General features: G+C 41.3%; 1 protein-coding gene across 4 annotated transcripts in view; it reads left to right on the top strand.

Annotated features, from left to right (window-relative positions):
* Positions 1 to 18,463, top strand: part of MCTP2 (multiple C2 and transmembrane domain containing 2) — a 167,087-nt gene that overhangs the window by 98,515 nt on the left and 50,109 nt on the right. For all 4 annotated transcript variants that reach the window (XM_044279440.1, XM_044279443.1, XM_044279442.1 and 1 more), the window contains exons 9-14: positions 3,127 to 3,291; positions 3,837 to 3,967; positions 5,288 to 5,474; positions 5,885 to 5,978; positions 13,370 to 13,472; positions 13,571 to 13,673. In XM_044279440.1, the coding sequence (XP_044135375.1) occupies positions 3,127 to 3,291; positions 3,837 to 3,967; positions 5,288 to 5,474; positions 5,885 to 5,978; positions 13,370 to 13,472; positions 13,571 to 13,673 (783 nt within the window). The remainder of the gene's footprint in view (positions 1 to 3,126; positions 3,292 to 3,836; positions 3,968 to 5,287; positions 5,475 to 5,884; positions 5,979 to 13,369; positions 13,473 to 13,570; positions 13,674 to 18,463) is intronic.

Here is an 18,463-nt window from a genome sequence, read left to right as displayed (position 1 = left end):
ATGCATGAAAAAACTTAGATAATAGTCATGGTATTCACCATTACAGCTTGCACATCATGGGCTTTTAGCATTCCCAATCTCATATGATGAATCTTTTCATTTTTTTTCTTTTTTCTTTTCAATTAATTATGGCATGCTAATTCAACATGGCATCAAAATGTAGCTTGGTGTGAGTGGGGTGGGTCCGAGCACAGTGGTCTGGTGGAGAGGTGGCTATCTAAGTGCTGTCCTTCTCCATAGACCTGAATGGGAAATATAGCATCCTGTTTTGCTGCATTGATGCATAAAATAAATATGATTGATATTAGCCCCCATTTCTTGCTCTATTTGCCCCCACATGGACTTTTACGACCATATTCTCCCTCTGAATCATTATCTTTCCCCAGCTAACAAAAGCTGGCTCCACAGGGGAAAACTAACCTCACCTAATGCTGTTTTTCTTTGCTAGCAGCGAAAGAGATATCACTGGAGACCACCAGCTCTTCACTGTAAGGACATTGCTAAAGAGCTCCTCTGTGGTTACTTCTAGGCACATTTGTAAGATAAATGCTTATAAATAGTATTTATTAGGGAGTTGCGTATTGCATGTTCTTAAATTATCTGTGCATTGGGAATTCAGATTTTATTTTATTCCTATACAGATTCATTGTGCAAAAACCTAATAATATAAAACCTGTATCAAAGGACAGATAAAGGAGAGGAGCCCTTATACTTGACCACCATTCCATTCAAGCTTCTTCTCACCATTGCCATGCAGTGACATAAAAAAGGGGACTCTTGAGACCTATTTTGTAGTGATCAGGAACCCAGCAGTGATATAGTTGTCACCTAACTTATGGATAGGTGATACATGCTTTGATGGTATTCTTTATTTAAGGCCTCTGTTACCAGGGGCAGACTGGCCATAGACCTTACTGTGAAATTTCCCGGTGGGCCGATCCCAGGGGGCCACCTGAGGCCTCCTAACACTCGCTGGCCAGGAATATGACGATTTGTTGCACTCAGCATTAATTAATGTAGGAGCATCAGGTACTTATTCACCTGGCAGACAGCCGCAGATTGCCTCCTGAATTCCACTGCATCGCTGTCCTCGGGATGGCAATATGGCAGTATTTTGTTCTGCACTACGGTATTGCTGGCCCCACCTACTTGTCTCCTTCAGTCAATTTGACTTCACCTACTACATGGGGCTGCTTTCAGGTCTTTTCCAGGGCCACTTTAAGTTCCCAGTCCGCCCCAGCCTGTTACATCGCATACAGAAGCTCTGACTAAATACTGAGGATTGTGGCCCTGTACCGTGGGGCATGCTCTAATCCATCATTTGAACCAAAAAGCCGTACATGCATTAGAAGGGATTATGTAAAAGTGACCTAAGGGGTCAGCATGGATATAATATGACATGCCTGAAATGTGAACTATAGAAGTCATGGGTTTCTGTTTGTTACAGGTGTTTGATATACTGTAGACCATGCAGCTGGACTAGAACTTGTGAACCAATGTGTTACTTCTTCTAAAACACAGAGTCCTTTCTGTATCTAAGGGCATGTTCACATCTACTGTATGTTGGAGGCCTTCTTCACAGATGTGGTCAGAAATAGCAGAGTAAAGTCTTGTATACAGGACTATTTTCTCTGCTAAAAAAGCGTTCTCCCAAACAGATTCCATTATAGTCGGTGGGATCTGTTTCGCTCTGTTCCTGTCATTTATGTGCCGAATCAGCGCTTCTGTTTTATTCCTTGCTCTGAAGAACATAAATAAACAAAGCCTTTTATTTTATCCAGAGAATGCAGTGATAAAAACTTCTGTGCATGTCCTGCCAGCAGTAAAGGGTAATGTTAGCAATGTTGTAAATTTATCTCTGCAAAATAGGTCAGATATGACTGTCTTTCGGGAAAGTGGACGAGCGCAGCAGAAGGGGAAAGAAAAAAAATTTACATGGAAAGCATCACTTCAAACATGACTGAATTAAACGCTGAAATGTTCAAAGTACGACAGAGAAAGATAAAGCCTTTGATGGGAAGTGGATGTTTCCCAGGGACATTAGAAGCAGTAATCCAGATGTTCTAGTGTAATGCAATGAGTGTCCATGGATAGATGCTGAGCTCGGCCAAGTGCAGCCTGCTGTAGGCCCTATCCCTTCACTCCCATGCTGTTCTGCCATATGGAAGTAATCTCCAGTCCCTTTTAATAGCCAGTACTGGATTCCATTTTCACAAAGCTCGCACAGCTAAGTGAAGCTGCGTTATGGACAAGTTAGATAGAAGCACTTCCAAGATAAACACTGAGCTTGAAATGAGGACATACCAAGCTGCAGAATTATTTTAGGACATATTTCATAGACGAGTTGCCATTTCCCTGCAGCAGCTGCCAGACTGGAGGATGCAGCTTTGATCCCTAGAATGGACAGTGTAGAAAAATGGGACACGTTTTTTCAAATGATTTAATTGCAAATTAAGCTTCATCAACTTATTCTAGTGTCCATAGATCGGTTATGTCTTTGTGTTACTGAACCCCACACAATCTGCTTGGATGGAGAGAGATTCTGTATTCAAACAAATTTGTACCAGATGTGTCAAAAATAATAACTTTCAAAATGTGCGTTTACCACTGGGTTAACTGGTTCTACCAAATATTGCATTCGGAATCATTTCTACTAAAAGCTGAATTTCAAAAAAAAACAAGCTGTTTCATTCTACCGGAAATAATTTTCTTCTGTATAGTTGGTTATGGTGTAGACTAAGAGTTTGATGGGTTATGATATTTTGGGTTCCCTGAACGGAGAGTGCGTCCAGAAAAGTGTTAAAATCATTATATGTCTAATGTAACCATGTGTCTGTGTTAGTTATAACTGAAGTTTGGGCATCCCAGTCAACTTGAGAGCTGTGGATGGACTGGTGGACTGTGGAATAAATGTAACCTAAGCCTGGAAGCAGCTCAGACATAACCAGTTCTGACACCGACTGAGTTCTCTTGGCAATGCTTGCTGTGCTGTTGTGTTCTCTATATGCTAAAGTACATCCTGAACCAGAAGGCTAGCCCTTCATACATGCTTCTTCTAATTTGGTTGTGTATTATTATTATTATTATTATTATTATTATTATTATTATTATTATTTCTTGCATTAGGCCACATCCATGCAATCCCTGCAGCTGTCGGAGTCCCTGAGAAAGAACCAGCTCTGGAATGGAACGGTCAGCATCACGCTACTGGAGGGCATTAAGCTTCCTGATGGCTGTGCTTTTGATACCTTTGTACGGTTTAAGCTTGGAGATCAGAAGTACAGAAGTAAGGTGAGGTGTTGTCCATCTTGAGGATGATGTGGTGCCACAACCTTTTTTGACAGTTTGAGCCAGAAATGGGTCGGAAGGTGATGAGAAATAAAAAGGAACGGCTGCTTCTTCCTGCTGGATTTACTTCTGGCTATGGCTCAAACTGCTTCAAATGCCTCAAAAAGCTGTGTGTAACATCACCCTTGTACTGTGGTGACCATGTTCAAACTGGTCCTGTTTTTTGTTTTTGTTTTTTTAAACTTCATGCCATTTGTTTGGCATGAACAGCAATCTAGTGTTTTGGGTGCCACATGTAGGGAACAAAGCATTATAACAAGCATAAAACTGGTCTAAGACAAAGCGGCAACATTGCCGACTTTACCCACAGCATTTCTCATTATATCTACTCAAGAAGAAGAAAGCTGGAATGTGGTTTTACCTTGGCCTAACCGTATGGTTATGCTGTGGCTAATCTTACCTGTCTGTATGGCTATGAGTAAAAGCATGTACTTTTTATTGTCAGCTGTATTCTGGTTCTTCCTAAATAATAATACCCTCTTTTGTAGACATCATGCAAAAGTACAAATCCTCAGTGGAGGGAACGCTTTGAATTTCATTACTTCTCTGACAAGATGGGTATATTGGATATTGAAGTATGGGGGAAAGATAGCCGCAAACATGATGACCTGTTGGGAATGTAAGTATGTAGTTGCATGTTTTATTAGTCGCTTTGTATTGAATATGATTCTATAAAAAGTGTGAAGCATTGTACAGAAACCTTGCATGTAACAATCAGTTCAAGTACACCTCAACACAATGCGATCACTTTTGACGTCCAGTTAAGTTGATACCACTTTAACCAAATTCGGCAGTCGTTGGCGTTTGTTTTTCTTCGAGCCATTATTTGTGCCGTTAGTTTAGTTGTCCAGTAGAGGTGTCAGATGGGCGATCAGTGTCAGTGATGATGTTTGATTGACACGGAGTTCGGCGCACCACCCTTGTGACAATTCACTATTGAGAGTGAGATTGATTGTATCCAGGGGTTATGAGACAGAAGTTGCACCTATGCGACATCAGAGAGGTCAGCATTTTTTCCCTATAGTGTGCAAGCACTACAACCTTGTATCTGTGCTGCGGCAGTGGTCGTCAACCCTGGAAATTACCAGCGTATAATGCAGTGGAAAAATGAATCAAGCTAGCAAAGGAGGCAATATGAGACTCTATCACCATCCTCAGTATGGTGATAGGACAGTATTTTATACTGCGCTGTGGTGTATGGTTCTGTTGGGGTGGTATTTTGTGTTGCACTATGGTATTTCTGTCCCCGTCTCCTTCTGCTCTCCCTGTCTACTTGTGTTGCCCTGCCTTGTGTCAATTTGGACTCCTCTACAATTTGGGGCCACTTTTTTTTTTTTTTTTTTCCCAGGATCACTTTAAGTTCCTAACCCACCCCTGCCACCCTGTCTGCTCCTCTTTGGAGTGCAGAAACTAGGAGATGCTTATGGCTATGCTTAGTGTAAGGCCTGATAGGGCGGTGGATGACATAGGGATAAGTATTCTTTGAAAGAATACCAGTCATGGTACAAACATGACATAAAACAGTAACCATTTTGTACTTTAAGTTGCCTAAAATGGACATTGTCCATGCACACGTTTCCCCCTATGTCATTGCCAGCATTAGTGCCAATCCGATGGTTGCGGACTGCTCCGAAATGCATTGCACTGATTTGGAAAGAGCAGTGAAGATTTTGTTCTCTATGTAAGTTATGTTATAATATGAGGCAATTTAAAGGTTATAACGTTTTGAGGCATATTCTGCAGAGTTGTACAGAAGATGGTAAAAGCTTGCTGCCATGCTGGATCGTTCATAGATCATGCCTTCTCCCATTTATGTCAGTGCTTGCATATTCTTTACCATAGTATACCGAAATGGATGGTAATTAATGAGGATCCATTACATACATAATGGAGTGTGTTGTGAACTGGATGGTAAATCTGGCAATGTCTCTTTGTTTAGGTGTAAAGTGGATATTGCTGGGCTGCCCTCTGAGCACATCAATCGTCTGGAAGTGCCTCTGGAGAGTAACCAAGGCTCCATACACCTGATCATTGTACTGACACCATGCTCAGGTGTTTCCATCTCGGACCTTTGTGTATGTCCGCTGTCAGACCCAGGGGAACGGGGGCAAATGCGAGAAAGATATGTAAGTATATGGATATGTGCACGTGTCCACTGAGAAAACTTGTTTCCAGTAGCAAGCGAAATAGGGAATACAACGCTGAACACAGGAGCTGCCAGGATTTCCATTTTCTTTGTTGTCAAAAATGGGAAACTGATTTGGGTTACACTTTACATCTGAATTGGGAAAAAATTCTTTATAATACTAATAAGGTTTCTTATGCCTCTTAGATTTGTTCACATTGGCACAATGCCCATAGATTATATCATACAATACTTAGTGATGCTTTTCAGACAAAGGTTCCTCTATCTCCTACCTTATGTTTACTAGCAGAGGATAGGACATCAATATCAGTATGTCTGTCTATGAGCTCTAAATGGACTTCCTTAGTACCTGTTTTTTTATTTTTATTTTTTATTTTTTTGCTTCCATAGTGTTTGAAAAACTCATTAAAAAACCTGAAAGACATTGGGTTCCTTCAAGTCAAGGTTTTAAAAGCAGAAGACCTCCTTGCAGCAGATTTCTCAGGTTGGTCAACAATCTACCTAATCTACTGAAGAGCATAGTGTTGACGCAATGGCAGTATTCTATAATTCTTTTATAGTGTGTTTTTTTTTTTTTTTAAGTGGGAGTCTTTTAAGCATGGACGTCCTCAATAAGGGATTGCTGTTAATTAGCTCAGAATGTATATAAAAATGTTTCCCTAAACCAGATGACCCAAGCAACCTTTACTTACAATTTAAAGGGAAACAGATGTTTGAAAGGGGTTGTCCAGTTTCAGGAAGAGACCAGACTGCGCTGGTGAATAAACTGCAATACAGAAATGCGCAGTCACTTAGCCTGCAGGGCCAGTGCTACTGCTCTGGTTCTTAAGAGCCAGAGGAGCGGTGCTGGATCTGCAAGGGAAGGACTGCTCTGTTCTAGATTGCTGGCTATTCCCCAGCATTGGTCCGTTTCTTATCAATGCCAGATAATATACCTTTATTCTTTTAAAGGGGTTAACACGCATTTGTTGAAACAATTTCTGCACCTGAAAATAATTTCTGTTCCTCTGAATGGGATTGATTTGACAGGAAGCACGGGTGTTTCTGCAAGCCCCATTCAGAAACTCTGCATGTGAATATGCCCTTATTGCTACCCTTAAATCATCCTTTTTTGGTAGCATGTGCTTGTATACCATGATTTTGTACAGGTTAATGTGTTGTAACAATGCATAAAAAAAGTCCCCCCAAAAAGTTCAATTACAGTAGCTGTGCTACATCTTTATAGTAGGATTTGTGCCACTAAACGCACAGTATATTTTGAATATTACAAGTAATTGCAGCTAGTTTGGCCTACAAAGTATTGGAATACTTCCAATTACTACAGCATTACTTCCAGTTTGTCCCTGATGTTGTATTATGACAGTAAATCTGGGTGCAGATTATGAATTTCATGGTGTGATGAATATGGAAAAGACTGCAGGTTCGTGTTTTAGACCATTTTTTTTTTTTCCTTTGTCTAATTACAAGGCATGGGTTAATTTTATTTGACGTCTTTGCTGTCTGTGACTCTGCGGATTAATTGGAATTCTTTTAAGGAGCGTTTTGTGAGAAGCTGTAAGAGCATCCTTATTTCATTTGTAGAATTTACATTGGACACTCGTCCTTCCACCAGCAGAACATGAGCAGGTTGGATTTGAACCACAGCATAGAGATTCTGATGCTGGAGATAATTGTTTTGTCAATGTGAAATGGCTTTTCTGCCTCATTGACTAGTTTTTATACATGTGCATGTTATTTGCACAGATTGCATTTGTTCACTGACCAAAAACAGTGCTCAGAAAACAAAATTGCTGGGTGAAATAGTCTTTCTTTTGTGTTTCATTATATTTTTTTCAGTTATTGACATAATCCCCTTTTTGAATGTTGATGGTTAACTCTTCACCACCATAAAAAGAGAAATTTTTTTCGTATCTATCTTTCTGCATTTTCTGGGTATCCCTGGTACTGGCAATAAGGCCTAAACTGATAGGATGATTTGTGCTAGTGCAGCAAATTGTATTGCCCAAATTACCCGTGATCAATAGCTCTTTCTAGCAATTTAAGTACACTCTATGGATGTGATTTGTCGTCAGATTTGTCGTCAGATTTGGATTTCCCAAATTTGTTTTCCACAATACCTGGCTCCACGAGGGTGCCTTCACATGCTGCTGATTTTCTTGCAGAAATTTCTGTGACTGAAAATCAGTTCCAATCATTTGAATACGGCAGCAAGCACATACCGTAGGTTTCTACAAGCCTCATTCACGTAAATGGAACTGATTTTCAGTCGCGGAAATTTCTGTAGCAGAATCTGTAATGTGTGAACGGAACCCTTACAATATTTGTCATCTATCTGTAGCCTTATGCATAAATCTATATTCCACTGCAATCTGGACATTGTTGTGGTTGAAGAGGCTGTTTTCCTGCTGATGGCTTGAACACCAAAACTCCAGTTCCCAGTATCCTTGACTGATGTATATGTAAACTCTTCTTTCTTTACGAAATACAGCCCACTGGCAGTTAATTACAGTGTCCATGTTATGTCTCTTTGGCTTAAAGGGGTTGTCCCGGCTTTACCAAGTGATGGCCTATCGTCAGGATTGGCCAACACTAGCTGATTGGCTGGACCAGCCGCCTTGTGTACCAATCCTCCTCAAGAGGTAGCGACCTGGTGTTCCCCTCGAAAGTCTATCCTCACCATCATGGGGTACGGTAAAGAACGAGGTGTTCACTTTGACAACGGCCTTAGAGGAGGTGGAAAAGTGGGTACACACCCACTGGTTTGTGACGCTGGATAGGTGAAAAGATGCCAATTTTGGATATTTTTATACTGGTAATTACCTTCATTCCCGCAAGTCTGCCCTCAAGGTGTCCTCTCCATTATATCGCTGGACTCCGCTCATTAATATAATGGACAGTACTCCTGAATGCAGAGCAGGATGAACAGTTTCCGGTACTCATTTGAAATCATTGTCTTGACACCTGTACAGTCACTATAATGGTTTTGGGAACGGGGTGTTCACCGATTTCCCTATACATCTAGAACTACACCTTCCGTGTTTGTTTAGGCCTTCAGTGAGAATCTTGGGGACTTATTTAAACCTTTATTGTACATCTCTGTAGTTAGTCTGTAGACATATGTGTGCAGAAGGTCTTTGAATGCACTGTGTGCTTTAAACACACATTGTTATAGTATGGTCCTAAAGATGCAGGAGCATCAAGGGTGCACTGAGTGGCTCAGGCTCACCCTCGATACATTTCTCATTTGCACATTGATTAAAAGTACAGATGTACGATCGGGTTAACGCGTTAACTCACTTGCTAGAGCTTTTATTTTTTTCTCCAGAATGAAGCAGTGGATCATAGGTGAATGGTGTCATTACGTTCAGATGAGCTAGCCCTACAAGCCATTGAGCGGAATTTATCATGAGGGTAATATTTGAAGTCAGTGTTGACAGTTTAGCTAGTATCTCACATTAGCCTTACATCTATCCGGCAGGCTGTCTCCGGCATAGCCCGAACGGGCCAGAGCCCTGCAGGGGCCCATTGACTAGAATGGGATCTAGCGGGGATCAGTCCTGTTTCCAGCGTTGGTGCCGGAATTTTGCAGAACAAAAACTGCTTTTTGTCCAGCTGAATCCCTGACAGGTTCCATTACAGTCAATGAACTCTAGTAGGGAAAGGCACTCTTCGGCTACGTCGGATACAATTAACTCTGACACAGTGTTCCTCTGGCGGAACAGCATTCCGGATGGTTTTAACTAGGGATGAGTGAATCTACTTCGGATGAAACTCCGAAGTTGATTCGCATAAAATTTCACTGTTCAGTATTCAGAGTTCAGTAAAAGGTTTTTAACAGTAGTAATTTAATTTATCAAGTTATTACCTGAAGTCTCGCGAGACTTCGCAAAGTAATAACTTCGGCTCATCGGAGCCGAAACATTCTACTACTGGAGTATTCTAACAAAGTTTTATGCGAATCGACTTCGGATATTTAATCCGACGTCTATTAGGTCATCCCTAGTTTTAACACTAGTGTGAAACTAACCTTTGTGTTTGTGAACTGTGCACCAAATTTATCGAATGTTGGTTAAATGTTCGTAACACTTTTGTCTAGAAATGCTACTCCAGTTTTTGTACACCACTACCCATAGGAGAGAATTTAAGACCTTTTTTGACTACTTTTTTCAATCCAAGTGCTAAATCTGAGTAAAACTGGAGTGTTTCAAAAGTCCCAAAATATTTTTTCACAAGTGACCCCAAAAGATAAAGCCATCTTTTGCAACTTTTTAAAACCAGAATCCAGAAGTGCAGGACATTATAAATTCCACCTACGGTACTCTTGTGTCTGGTAAAAGAGACACGAGAAGTAATTCAGCACAGTACACTCCTTACAACATATGAAAATATTTTTTATCTTTTAGTTGCACTCTAAAAATGAGTCCCTTTAATGCCTCTTAGAGGAAAGTCTATAATAACTGTTTTATACAAGCGAGTGTTTATATCAGTAGCGCTGTAGTTCAATACAAAGGTTTTAAGCTGCCAAGAAGGTTGGAAATATCCAGGTTTGAAGTAAAGTGTATGAAGACGAAGGAACCAGAGTCATCTTTGAGTGTGTGTTGATGGGATCAATAAAGTGCATACCGTATCTTCAAACTCTGCCTTCCAAACAAATGACAGTAAAAAGATTTTTAACCCAGAAACGGAGAGCTGAAACGACCAGTTTCCATAACTTTTCATCATTAACCATAGTTCAGCAATTTGGAGAAAGCCACTGGTGCAACATATGTAGAAATAAAAAAAATCAATGCAGGTGTTGTACGCCAGAGCCATAAACCTAAAAGACTGTTATCCTGTCAAAATAATAGGTTTTTGCTGATAAAGTTTTTTTCATGATTGCTAAAGTTTATGGATTACCAGTGTAACGTTCACTGAGGAAATAACGCTACTAATACATGGCACTTAAGGACAAACTGTGCCCAGACCTAGAGTGCTCCTTCTTGTATGTTTAACTGCTTCAGCATCTTGGTGGATGACTTTTCAGAGCTAAGGTTATAAGCGCTAGAAAATGGATGTTGCCCTCACAAGCCAAGCTAGTTTTTCATTGTATGCCTGTTGAGTCAGGGTGTTGCGCTTTATTTAGAGGGTCAGAGAAAGCATATTAAGCGTGGCAAGATCCAGTTCATATTACCCCTAGTAGAATAGAAGGGCACAATTAATGTATTTTTTTTTAACTGTTGTATCTAGTTCACATTTTATGTATGAGTTATGTCTAATTTCCACATGCTAGCTCTATTCATAACATGCAATATTTTTGTATGTGATATTATTGTATTTTTAAAGGAGTTGGCTAAGATTTTGATATTAATGACCTATCTTCAGGATAGGCCATCAATATTAGATTGGTGGGGGTCTGACACTCGACACCCCCACTAATCAGCTGTTAGAGGACATAGTGCTCTGGCGAGTTCTGCGGCCTTTTCCTAGGCCTGTGATGTCATGTTCATCAGTCCCATTGCCTACCTGAAGCTCTGTCCTTTTCAAGTGAACGAGCACAGCGGCTATCCAATGGACGGCACTGTACTAGGTTAGCTGCAAGGAGGCTGCAGCACTCATCGTAGTACCACGGGCTCCTCAAACAGCTGATCGGCAGGGGTACTGGATGTCAGACCCACGTCTGATATTGATGACCTGTCATGAGGATAGGTCATCAATATTAACCCCTTCAGGACTGAGCCATGTTTCACCTACGTGACCAGGCTTTATTTTGAAAATCTGACGTGTCACTTTATGAGGTAACTTTGGAATGGTTTTACTTATCCAAGCGATTCTGAGATTGTTATATTGTGACACATAATACTTGATGTTAAGGGTGAATTTAAGTCAATATTTTTCACCTTTTTATTTCCTAAAAAAAATCCAAAAGGTACAGAAAACATGGAAAAATAGCAGTTTTCAAAATTTTTATTTCTATGCATTAAAGACAGATGGTGATACCTCATAAAAATTGTTTTTAATTAACATTCACCATTTGTCTACTTTATGCTGTCATCATTTTTATTTTATTTTATTTTTTGTTGAGAGAGCTCCCTGTCTCCCCCAGTGTGGTGGCCCGATGGGGGATAACCCCATGGATGCCACGGATGGCTACTGACCACGTCATCTGAAGGGTTAAACTGCCGAGACTGGTGCTTGGCAGTTTAACTGAATGAATCCATAACTGATGCATGAAACCTGCACTAGGTCAATTTGAGAAATGTTAAGATTTGTAGGCCTTAAAATATTCACTCAGTATACCGTACTTCTATACTGTATATAGCTTTCCAACAGATTATATTATGTCCAGCAAACAATAAGCAGGAAATATTACCGCCCTCTAGAAAACTGCATTTATTTTAGGAAATCATTAATTTTAGTAGAACAATGAATGATTTGAGTTGTGCTTATATTTTATGTAAAGTATGTTACCAGAAAATAAGTCACTAACCCCCCTTCCAAAAAAAATTGTTTACCTGTAGCTCTACACGGTGATCTCATTGGTTTAATAGAATGATATTCTTTCTCTGCACTTGGGTCATGTATTACTGACCATCAATATAAGTAAATGCTCCATTTTATAGACCCATGTTCTTTATATAGATGATTGCAAGCAGAGTTATGGCATCCATTGTAATGTTTCTTGAACTGGAGGAAGCAGAGAGGAAGAATGCCTTAATTGGCCATTGCATTAATCAGTAGTACAAGCAAATACAAGAAGCTTTTGTAATATTTCTTATTGGACAAAAATGCCTTGTTCTCTATTTACCACTTCTCCTCCCCTTGCAGCCTGAATTGATCATTCGTTCTCAATTCATTGATAAAACATGTAATAAAATACTAGATAGATTATCATTTCACAAAGGGATGAGGTTACATGTTGCCATAGAAGTCTATAGAAAGTGGAGGAAGGAAGAGTTGCAGTGAGAGAGGCATACACTCTGCTTCTTAAAGAGGTTGTCTCATTTCAGAAAATGACATTTATCGTGTAGACAAAGTGAATACAATACAGCAATGATGGCCGTACTTGCACGCCATAGGAAAAGGCACCGGCCTCTCTGGTGGCCGGGACCATGGGAATGTACATAGACCGGCACTTTTTCCTATAGTGTGCAAGCACAGCCACCACTGGTGGGTTACCGGGTGGTCATAACCTCTGGATACAACCAGTGTATAAGGTGATGGAAAAATGAATTAAGCCAGCACAGGAGGCAGTATAGACAATTACAGTACATTAGTAACTGTATTAACTTTATCTACATGATACCATTTTCTGAAGTGACACAACTCCTTTAAAAGGGTTCTCCGGGCTTTTGATATTGATGACCTATCCTCTGGATAGTAGTAGAAAGAGACCGGCACTCACAGTGAGTGCCGGTCTCTTTCTACTATTTACGTGAGATTGCTATCTCGGACGCGTGCACCACACTCTTTCTAACAGAGTGCCGACTGATCATCATCTGACTATCCTCTGGATAAATATATAAATATCAGATCAGCGGGGGTCCGGTACCCCTTGCCGATCAGCCGTATAAAGAGAAGGCGCGCATACCCTCCCACAGCTTCTAAGGAGAACGTCATATGGTGCAAGTCTTCCGTGTGTCCTGTTGGCAGCCAGTCCCACACTCAAGACAGTTGTGGGTTTCTACTTGAACCCCAGCATTTTACATTTCTTTCAGCCAACCACTGTGCATTTCTAAAAGAAAACTACAAAATTTCTACTTGAAATGGTTACTCTTCTACGAGATAAGACTGGTTGTGCTTCCAAGTCTACTATATGTAATGTACTCTAGAAGTGTGTGATATTCCACTTGCTTTTTTTTTTTAAATTAAATTAATGCAGTGCAATTTTTAATCTAGGAAAAAGTGACCCTTTCTGTGTTCTGGAAGTGGGGAACGATCACTTGCAGACCCATACCGTATATAAAAACCTCAACCCAGAATGGAATAAAGTCTTCACTTTGTAAGTGCAGTGTATGCTGTGGCATCAAATTGGTACTTTGGTAATATTGTATTACTTGGTAAAATTATGATTGTTTTGTTCTTTCTTTTATGTTTCAGCCCAATTAAAGATCTTCATGATTCTTTGGAGGTAACAGTATTTGATGAAGATGGAGATAAGCCTCCTGACTTCCTTGGAAAAGTTGCAATCCCTTTGCTCTCTGTAAGTGAATATTCATTAGTTGTGATAATCTGTAAAGTTGAATATTTGTGTAAAAATTTCCATTAATGGCAAATAAATATTGTAAAACTGACACAATTGGAGTACAGCAACAAATGATAAGTCTGGCATGATACTAAGTTAAAAAAAAAAATCAACTTCTTAGTCCTACAACAGCTTCTCGGGCTCCCGTGAAATTAACTCTAGGTTACTCTTTCTGACAGGGGCATACTTGTGATTCTCCAATATTTTCAGTTTCTAAGCCAGAAAACTTGCAGTAGAAACCTATGTTTGCTGAAGCTGGCCATATACTTGAAATAAAAGTTGGCCAAACCCGCTGGATAGGCTAACATTCTCCTGTGTATGGTGGCCTACTGCTTTTCCTTTAACAGTAGTTGTTGGATGGGAAAAAGACACAGCATGTTCAATTTAAATATAATACTACAAATCACCGGGTCCAGGTGGAATACACCCCTGGATTCTGAGAGAATTAAGTTATGTAATACAGACCCCTATTTCTGATACTTAAAGGGAATCTGTCACCTGCTTTTACCATTTTAAGCTGTCACCATGGCTATGTTCACTAAAGTACCTTATTTCCAGCAGTCTTCTTACTTTATTTAGTTTTGTAGTTTTGATATAAAAGCGCTTTTTATGTTATGCTAATGAGGCTCCAAGGTGCCCAGAGGGGCGTTTTTTTTCACTCTTCGGTGCCCAGTGACACCCCCCTGCAGTGCCCAAGAACGCCTCCTGATCCTGAAATTACCTCCCACAGCCCCGGCAAACTGTTCCACCCCCTCCCCACGTCATAGTCTACCTTATAGAAATCCCCCGTCCTTCTTCCTGTCTGCGGCCAGAAAACTTGCGAAGGCGCAGTACTGCCTGCGCCTGCGCGATCATCAACCTCCTGAGGGCAACAGCCTCAAAAGTCTCACTGGGCATGCACCGAGCCCAGTGATGTAACCTGAGCGCTGTTGCCCTCAGGAGGTTGATGATCGCGCAGTCCACAGACGGTACTGCGCCTGCGCAAGTTTTCTGGCCGCAGACAGGAAGAAGGACGGGGCATTTCTATAAGGTAGACTATGACCTGGGCAAGTCAATGGATGTCCTATATCTTGACTTCTCCAAAGCATTTGATATTGTTCCACATAAAAGTTTAGTACATAAGATGTGAATGCTTGGACTGAGCAAAAAGGTCTGTATGTGGGTAAGTAACTGGCTCGGTGATAGAAGACAGAGGGGGTTATTAACGCTACACACTCAGTTTGGGTCACTGTCACTAAGGCTACTTTCACACTAGCGCTTGATCGGATCCGTTCTGAACGGATCCGATCATATTAATGCAGACTGAGGCTCCGTTCAGTACGGATTCGTCTGCATTAATAACTTAGAAAAATTTCTAAGTGCGCAAGATGCCTGAGCGGATCCGTTCAGACTTTCAATGTAAAGTCAATGGGGGACAGATCCGCTTGAAGATTGAGCCATATGGTGTCATCTTCAAGCGGATCCGTTCCCATTGACTTACATTGTAAGTCTGAACGGATCCGCTCGCCTCCGCACGGCCAGGCGGACAGCTGAACGCTGCAAGCAGCGTTCAGCTGTCCGCCTGGCCGTGCGGAGGCGAGCGGAGCGGAGGCTGAACGCCGCCAGACTGATGCAGTCTGAGCGGATCCGCTCCATTCAGACTGCATCAGGGCTGGACGGAGGCGTTCGGGTCCGCTCGTGAGCTCCTTTAAACGGAGCTCACGAGCGGACCGACGAACGCTAGTGTGAAAGTAGCCTAAGGGGGTACCACCGGGGTCATTATTGGGCGCCAATATATTTATTAATGATCTTGTAGAAGGCTTGCCCTATAAAATATTAATTTTTGCAGATGACACTAAACTGTATAAAGTAATTAACACATTAGAGGACACTATACAGCTACAGATGGATCTGGATAGATTGGAGGCTTGGGCAGATAAGTGGCAGATGAGGTTTAACACTGACAAATGTAAGGCTATGCACATGGGAAGGAATAATGCAATTTGGAGCTCATGCACACGACCATATGTATTTTGTGGTCTGAAAATCACAGATCAGCAAAAAAAAATGCATGACATCCGTATTGGATCCGTTTATTTATTTATTTTTTGTGCGGATCCATTGTAATGATGCCTGTCCCGGTCTGCAAAATGGACAAAAATTGGACACTTTCTATTTTTTTGAGGAACGGACATACGGAAATAGAATCGTTTCGCATACAGACCTGTAAGAAAAACTGCACGGAAACAGAAAAAAATAATACATTTGTGTGCATGAGCCCTTACCCATACATACTAAATGTTGAAACACTGGGTAAAGCTGACATAGAAAAGGATTTAGGAATTTTAGCTGACCGTAAACATAACTGTAGAAACCAGTGTCAGGCAGCTGCTGCCAAGGCCAATAAGATAATGGGTTGCATCAAAAGGGGCATAGATGCCCGTAATGAGAACATAGTCCTGCCACTTTAAAAATCACTAGTCAGACCACACATGGAGTACTGTGTACAGTTCTGGGCTCCTGTAAGCAAGGCAGACATAGCAGAGCTGGAGAGGGTCCAGAGGAGGGCAACTAAAGTAATAACCAGTATCCTGAAAGATTATCAAAATAAAATTGATTTAGTTTGGAAAAAAGACTATGGGGAGATTTAATAACAGTGTATAAATATATCAGGGGCAGTACAGAGATCTCTCCCATTCACTATGTCTAGAGGAAAGAAGGTTCTCCCTTGTGGATAGGGGATAACTTTACATAACCAGAATGCCCATTTAACCCTGTGTTGCACTGGCTCATAGTATGGCATTGGCTACATATTCAATGCTGCTGGATATGTGATCCCAAAAGAGTTGTGATCCCAGTAGCGATGCTCCTGCTGGTGATAAAATCCCAAACTGAAAGTAAAGCGGTGGTCGTGTGTGATGTCTCCACATGTTACAGACAAAAACCTCTCCAACGCGTGCCAGAAGAGTCTTCTTCCTTTGTCAGGGATACACAGCTTTCTCTTTGCTTTAGATTAGATATAAGGGAAATATATCCATTTCTAATTCTATATTACTGTCTTGTATGAAGTTGCACACACTTTATTAGTACATGTGTTCAGCTGTAATACACTTTTTATGTTGTCTATTTCAAATTAAACCCTAGCAATTGGGTATCTTCTACATTTTTTTTCATCAATGCACATAGTAATGCGGACTTGTCTGTGAACATACCGATGTTTGCAGTGGAACTGTTTTACTCGCAGTACTTCTGTGCAGTTTTTGATGAGTTAACATGTCCCCCGGTCCCCATATCTCTGATGTTATTGGAAGAGAGAGCCTTGAGCAGATGCTATGGTACAGCACCACTCTGTGCCAAATGTTCTGTGGGATCCTCACGCAGACTGTTCACACTCGTTTTTTAAGAGCTGCCCAGTCTTTCAGCAATCTTTATGGACTTCTGGATGGCTCTTTAACTACACCTGTATAAAGGGAATGTGTCAGGAAAGTGGCTATAAAGAACATTTGGCTAAAAGTGATACAACATTCTTCATCGGCGCCTACATTACAGCAAATTTATGAATATGCCAGAAGGGCAGCTTGTATACCCAGAGAACATGTCCCGTTCATTGGAAGGTGGAAGTTGTAGATTATTAACCCCACGAGAGCCTCTAGCCACTCAGCTCTGCCAAGAATTTTATTGAATTGAATTAGAAAGGATCCTTACTGACTCCAGATGTATTACATTTTTTATTTTTTTTCCTTTTTTAACAATTTTTTATATAAAAAAAAAGTCACCCTTGGCAAATAGAAATAATTTTTAAACCTAACTAAGCCTTGTATTTTATGAAAAAATAATCTTCCTCCTTCAGTGAAATTCCTCTAATCTGACATTCAGTAATCTTAAATATGTATTAAAGAGTACATTTCAATTCAGAGAAATGTTTGATATGTTCGGGTGACCTGTCAGAAACTTTCAGAGACCAGCATTGCTCAGGCCCCTAGAAGGTCCAGGACTTTGTGTACCACTGACCTTGCTGTCCAAAGAGAGTCAAGCAGAGCCGATCAGAAGCACAGTGTTGAGCTGAGTTCTTCTGCTCCTTCTTTATAAAATGGCAATTGTTCTTTATAGGGCACATTTCCAACATAGATTTTAAGTATAATGAGATTTAAAAGATCAGAAGCTGCGAAAACTTGTAGTATTAGAAAATTCCTCTGATTAGTTAAAAAATTGTGACAGAATTATTTACTGTATGTCATTTGGGGGTCGCCTTCCTGAAGCTTCAGTACACTTAAAAGTGACTTTTCTAGTACCGTCCCATTAGTCTGGGCTTGTTGCTCCAGCAGCCTGTAATGCCCCTGTCTTGTAGTTCTCCAGCAGCCTGTAATGCCCCCGCCCTGTAGTTCTCCAGCAGCCTGTAATGCCCCCGCCCTGTAGTGCTCCAGCAGCCTGTAATGCCCCCGCCCTGTAGTGCTCCAGCAGCCTGTAGTGCTCCAGCAGCCTGTAATGCCCCCGCCCTGTAGTGCTCCAGCAGCCTGTAATGCCCCCGCCCTGTAGTGCTCCAGCAGCCTGTAATGCCCCCGCCCTGTAGTGCTCCAGCAGCCTGTAATGCCCCCGCCCTGTAGTGCTCCAGCAGCCTGTAATGCCCCCGCCCTGTAGTGCTCCAGCAGCCTGTAATGCCCCCGCCCTGTAGTGCTCCAGCAGCCTGTAATGCCCCCGCCCTGTAGTGCTCCAGCAGCCTGTAATGCCCCCGCCCTGTAGTGCTCCAGCAGCCTGTAATGCCCCCGCCT

This window comes from Bufo gargarizans, chromosome 2, assembly GCF_014858855.1.
Source record: "Bufo gargarizans isolate SCDJY-AF-19 chromosome 2, ASM1485885v1, whole genome shotgun sequence".
NCBI lineage: Eukaryota > Metazoa > Chordata > Amphibia > Anura > Bufonidae > Bufo > Bufo gargarizans.
Note: the sequence above shows the minus strand (reverse complement) of the source record. Positions and strands in the feature narration are given on the sequence as shown.